At 40.8% G+C, this 5629-nt stretch overlaps 1 protein-coding gene across 1 annotated transcript; it reads right to left on the minus strand.

Annotated features, from left to right (window-relative positions):
• Positions 1-2790: 2790 nt before the first annotated feature.
• On the minus strand, positions 2791-4637 carry LOC6036572 (Krueppel-like factor 10). Its single transcript, XM_001846552.2, has one exon. The coding sequence runs from the start codon at positions 4474-4476 to the stop codon at positions 3262-3264; it is 1215 nt and encodes a 404-aa protein (XP_001846604.2). The 5' UTR covers positions 4477-4637; the 3' UTR covers positions 2791-3261.
• Positions 4638-5629: the final 992 nt, after the last annotated feature.

Consider the following 5629-nt stretch of genomic DNA (forward strand, 5'->3'; position numbering starts at 1 on the left):
GAACGATGATTGATGATCGGGGTCATCAGCTGAAGGGTAATTCACAGTTAAGGATTTTCGGATGCTAGTTTAAGGATGAGATGACAGTAAGACGGGCGTTTTACACTAATTTTACAACATTTATTAAACATTTGTTTCTTCCATTGCTTGAAATAATTATGTGTTCAGTTGGAGTTGCAATTCAAAAATTAATACTAAATATATAAGTAATATCACAAAGGTTTGAAACTAAACTATAAAATTCATGTTTACACTACGTACAATTAAAGATTTCTTTCGTCGCAACTTCAGCTACATTTCGAGAGAACACACTATTGCTTTCTCTACCTTCTGCTCACCGTAACGCAATCAAAACGCTATTCAATTTCTATTTTTTTATCATCATTCAGATTACCACCACCGACTGCCATCATTAAAAGAATTCCCTCGTCGCACATTTCGTGGACATATTTTTTGCTTCTCTCATCTCAAAACCTAGCGCGTCGCGTCGCCGGAAAAACTTGTCCATATTGTCAAAACCAATTTTCAATCACTTTAGTAACACACCATAAGGGGTCTCTGTCTCCTTATTCTGCCTCAACTACAGTCCCCTATCCCCTTAACCAGACTAGGATTCACACTTGTTCTGCGACGGGAAAAATCTAACAGATGTGCGGCACCACTGCTGGGTGAGGGTTCCTTTGTCGGTTCTAAATAGGATCACTGTTAGCTGGCAATATGTGCGGATTTTAATCACTTGTCGCAGGGACGCGCCTCAAGTGGAAGGGATTCAACTAACTTGTTCGCGCTGGGCTAGTTGGTTTAATGTTGGATCTGCCTGAAGGTTTTGTAGTTCTTTTTTTCTTTCGACGGTTTGTGTTTTGGGATCATGATCCGATGTGGTTGGTTTTGTGGATTATTGATGAAGTACGGACGATTTGGAGAGAAATTATGAACAGAATGTTTAGACTGGTGGATTGAGAAATTGTGATAGTTTTATCGAGCTGATGAGATTTCGTTGCTTTTGTTTTTCAAGTGTAGTGATAATTTCATGTCTGACATTAAAATTTACGATTATTCAGAATATTATTTTTAACTAAGTTTGAAAATTTTTGAATCTAGCATAAAAACCTATAGGTATATGAAAAATCTCTGACTCATGTCATAAATTAGTAGTTTATGCAATGAGTTGCATAATTAAGATTTTTATCAACTTGGTTGGGAAACTTCTTACATCATCTGTCCCTCTGGAGTGACAAAATGACTCGCTTTTTATCGCTCAAAAAAGAGGGCTGAAAAGTTGATTATAGCACTCATTTGAGTTTTCAGAAGGTCGTTTAGTGCAAAAAACAACAATGCTGAAAACTTCAACTTTTCTAAACGTTGTCAAGCGTCTAAAGCATCTGTGGCAAAAAATCATTCCAATCATCACAGACTACTGGGCAGGGCCTCGTGCTGAAAAATATGTTTTTGCAATTCCGTCGCGAAACTACTTACTTTTCCTGTCATTCTTGAACGACGAAAAAGCCTACTTTTCTGTACCAAAAATAATAGAATCGAATAGTAAACCCTTTTCAAAACAAATGCGGAAAAGTTATACTTTTCCGATAACGTTTCATTGACTCAATGCATCCTATAATTCTGTTCAAAAAGTGTTTTCGGAATTGCTAGTTGTATGGAACTTGTTGCAAAACTTGATTTTTTCATCACTCGTCTTATTTATCCAACTCAGTGAACCTCGTTGGATTAATGTACGATTTGTGCTGAAAAAATCCTCTTTTCGCCACTTGTTGCATAAACTTCTATTAATTTCCGAGCAGATCTTTTTTTATTTATGAAAATTAAAATTAGGGACTTTTTAGAGAACCATGCTTAAACTGATATTTTTTCTGGTTTTCTGATATTGAAAAAAGTTCAACAAACCAATAATTCTATGTTATTTTTTTTCAGATGGTTTAATTCACCATGTGTTTTTAATGTTCATAGGACCTTTTGGAAAAGTAAGGTATAGTTTATAATTTAAAATAAAGTGTTAATGTAATTTTGATGGTGGGCAGAATACCATTGAAAAAAAATGCTATTGCCCTTTAAAATTGCCTTGGCCAAGATAAGGTGACAAACACAAATACGCGTTCTCTCTCGGAATACTTGATTTGGCATAATAGTCAAATCATCAATTATGGGTAGTATTAGGATCTGTATTACCTAAGATAAAATGTAGATTTTCATAAATTGGTTTGATTCCTTTAAATCAATTTCCAAGCAAACTGGGCTGGACAAACATCACGTATACATGACGAAATCCAATCTAAAACTCGCTAAGATCATCATCTACATGCGAATGCGAAAGCGATAAATGTAGATTGTAATAAGTTGGATGTTCGACAACATCAGGATATTTTAATCCCGAGCAGACGGAAATAACTTGGGAATAACATTTATTGATATTTGAAAATACTGGACTAATAACATCTTATGTTATTTATAACAAGATTTGTTATTCGTCGTTATGATTTTTGTGTTATTGGATTGTTATTGTAATAACAGACCAATAACATTTTTAGTTATTTTTCGAACAAATCTTTGTTATTATTTTTTGTTATTTTAACAACTAAACCGATCATCCCAATAACAGTTGCAGGTATTGTTCTATAACAAAAAAAATTGAAAGTTGTTAGGTTTTTCAACCAATATCAGACCAATAACAAATTTTTTTATGATAACATAAACTGTTATTAAACTCATTTTCAAAAATAGATTTTTCAAGAAGATTCTAAAACATTTTATGTTATTTTAACAGTATTTGTTATTGAAATGGCGTGAATTTTGTTATTACTGTCTGCCCAGGTTGCCCTTTTTGCAATTCCATTGTGGAACTACTTACATTACCGGTTATTTTCAACTTTTCAGCCTTGTATCAATAAGTAATAGTTTTTAAAGTAAAGCATCAAATTTCAAATCATATTGCTTCATTTTTATTACTTTTCATGAGTTTTTTTTTAAATCAGATTGGAAAAAGACATATTTATTTGCCAAATGACGAAAAGTTATGATAAATTTTGTTATTGCCTCATCAACTTCATAGTTAACTTATACATTTCTCATCACTCAGAGTTTCTGGTTTAAACATTTCAAAAACAAATCAATAAAAACTTTAAACCACCCTCATCAGATCATTCAACAATGTTAAATCTTATTCGAACCTGCATCTAACTAACTCTCTTTCCTAGGGTTGACTAGCCGGTTTCATAAATTGCCTTCCAACAACGCTTAAATTTCACCTTACGATCTCCCATGATGATGCTGCTGCTGCTGCTGCTGTTGGTGCGCCCTCTGTTCCGCCGCACTGCTCCGCTTCTTCGGATCCAACAGATCGCCCGCCTTGTCCTGGTGGGCCGTCATGTGGCGCGTCAGGTGGTGCCGCTCGCGGAAGCTCTCGTTGCACACCGGACACTTGAGCTTCTCCTCGCGCTTCCGCCGGTGCGGATCCTGCTGGTGTTCGTTCTTGTGGTGGGACCGCATGTGGTACACCAGGTCGCTGGTCATTCGGAAGCTGATGTTGCACTTGGCACAGGTGTTCTGGGCCGACAGGGTGAACGAGGTCATCGCGGTTGGCAGGAGCGTCGAGAGGATGGCGGCGGCCGCCGGGTTCCGCATCATTCCGTCCATTTCGGGGCCGTTGGCTGCGGAGGCCGCGGCGGCGAATGGCATGAAGGGGGGCGAGGGGAAGTAGCCTTGGGGGATGGTTTCGGGGTCCGGCATTTGAGGTCCTCGGTAGAGGAGAGGTTTGGAGGATTGTTTGGGGGACGATTGACGGCTGAAGTCCGTTGGGTTGGAGAGGTTGACGAACGGGAGGTCGTATCGGAAGCCGGTTGGGGCTCCGGGACTGATGGAGATCGGGGGACTCGTTGACGGACAGCTCTGCTGGTCTGGGCTGAGCGGTGGGATTGGAGAGCCCGAGACGGTGATGCTGGTCACTTTGGAGAAGGCACTCCGGGGAAGGTCCGCATCGAGGAAGTTTCCGGCGGCCTTCTCCCGGATGGCCATCAGGCTGGAGTTTTCGTAGAATCGAGCACCGGGAAGCATGTACGATAGTCGTTCGTTGGCCGTAAGATCATGGATCAGGTGAGGACTTCCGTCGTGTGGTCGAGGACGGCTGAGCAGGTCAAAATTGAAGTTACGCTCCTCAGCGGGACGAATTGGGCTGAATCCATTCTTCACTGACAAATCTTCCGAACGGGTCGACTGCGTTGAGTCACTCTCGACGTCGATCGTCGGCGAGTGAATCCTCTTGACCTGTTTAGTTTTGAGCTTCTCATCCGGCATCATCAAGAACGCCACATCGAAGGATCTCTTAGCAGATGAGTTCTTCCCGGACCGGAAACCGTCCAGCTTGGTTTGTGCCATATCGACGGCAGCACTTTCACAACCACCACTTGGTGCACTATGTCCGTTGATTTTCACGTTCAACCGGGACTGTCGAATGTCCATCGTCATTCTTCACACGGACTTTTTCAAATTCCTCAAATCACTTGTAACTTTATTCCAGTCACGTGTATCCACAACGCACCAACTCTTTCCAACAAGTCCAAATTCTTTTTTCACCAAAAAGCCAGAAAATTTTCAGAGCACCAGAAGCCACTTGTTTCCTCGAAATCTGCTGCTAAACTGTTTTTGATGGCCAGTCTGCACGCGGTTCTATACCTCCGGTTTTTGGAACCGCGCGTTGTTCTGTGCGAGGGGTTGTGGAATAAAAATCACCAACATATCGTGATCGTGTTCTACGCGCGCACAAATACCACAAAAGGAAACAGAAGGGACGACTAAGCGAGAGCAACAGAGAAAGCGAGAATTCCTCTCCAAAATCATGCAACAAGGACGCAAATGTAATGCACATAAGCATAGGGAGAGCAGTAGCATAAGGGTGGTTTGGTGGAAAATATTGTTCGCGAGTGTTGCTTCGGCAAGAGAGAAAAAGTGAGAGCAAATCTTCGATGTGAGAGAGAGAGGGAGAGAGAGGGAGCTCGCGCCAACATTGCACATATGCGCGAATACATGAAAAAGCAATAGAAAAGCGCCCTTCAATATGATGTATTTTATGCGAGATATATTCCGGGTTGGCCAGTCCGTTGCGGTGGGTGGCGGAGGTCCTCGGGAAGTGGCCTCCAGTGGAGCATATTTTTTCGTTGGCTGCGGCAGACATCGTGCTTTTTCTTACGAGCGCAGATTCTATTGCTCACGCCGGAGAGCGTCGTAGAATGGATGAATGGATGCTGGCCTTATGTACGGCTTCTGCTTAGTGGGGATTCCATTGTAAATTAAAGGAATTATCAGGGATGCTGGTGATTATTTAAAATGAGCATAAGTTTACCAATAATTCCTAGTTAAAATTGACATAATTTTATGAACAATAGTCAAACTTAGAACTTGAATATTTAAAAAAGCCGTGCAACGATGCTTTGGGATGGGCTTTCAAAACGAAATGAAATTTGCATCAACGCATTATTCGGTGACGTACCATTTAACACTTGTAGCCCCAACGGGGTCATAAAAGTTGGAAATGCATTTTCAACGGCTCTTGGAACCCTTAGAAAAAAAAGTTGGAAATACCTTTTACATTGTAACTTAGGGTAGACGCATCTGTTTCGGA

Source organism: Culex quinquefasciatus, chromosome 3 (assembly GCF_015732765.1).
Source record: "Culex quinquefasciatus strain JHB chromosome 3, VPISU_Cqui_1.0_pri_paternal, whole genome shotgun sequence".
Taxonomy (NCBI): domain Eukaryota; kingdom Metazoa; phylum Arthropoda; class Insecta; order Diptera; family Culicidae; genus Culex; species Culex quinquefasciatus.

Coding starts and splice junctions, on each gene's coding strand:
- LOC6036572 (XM_001846552.2), bottom strand. CDS start 4,476: ATGACGATGGACATTCGACAGTCCCGGTTGAACGTGAAAATCAACGGA.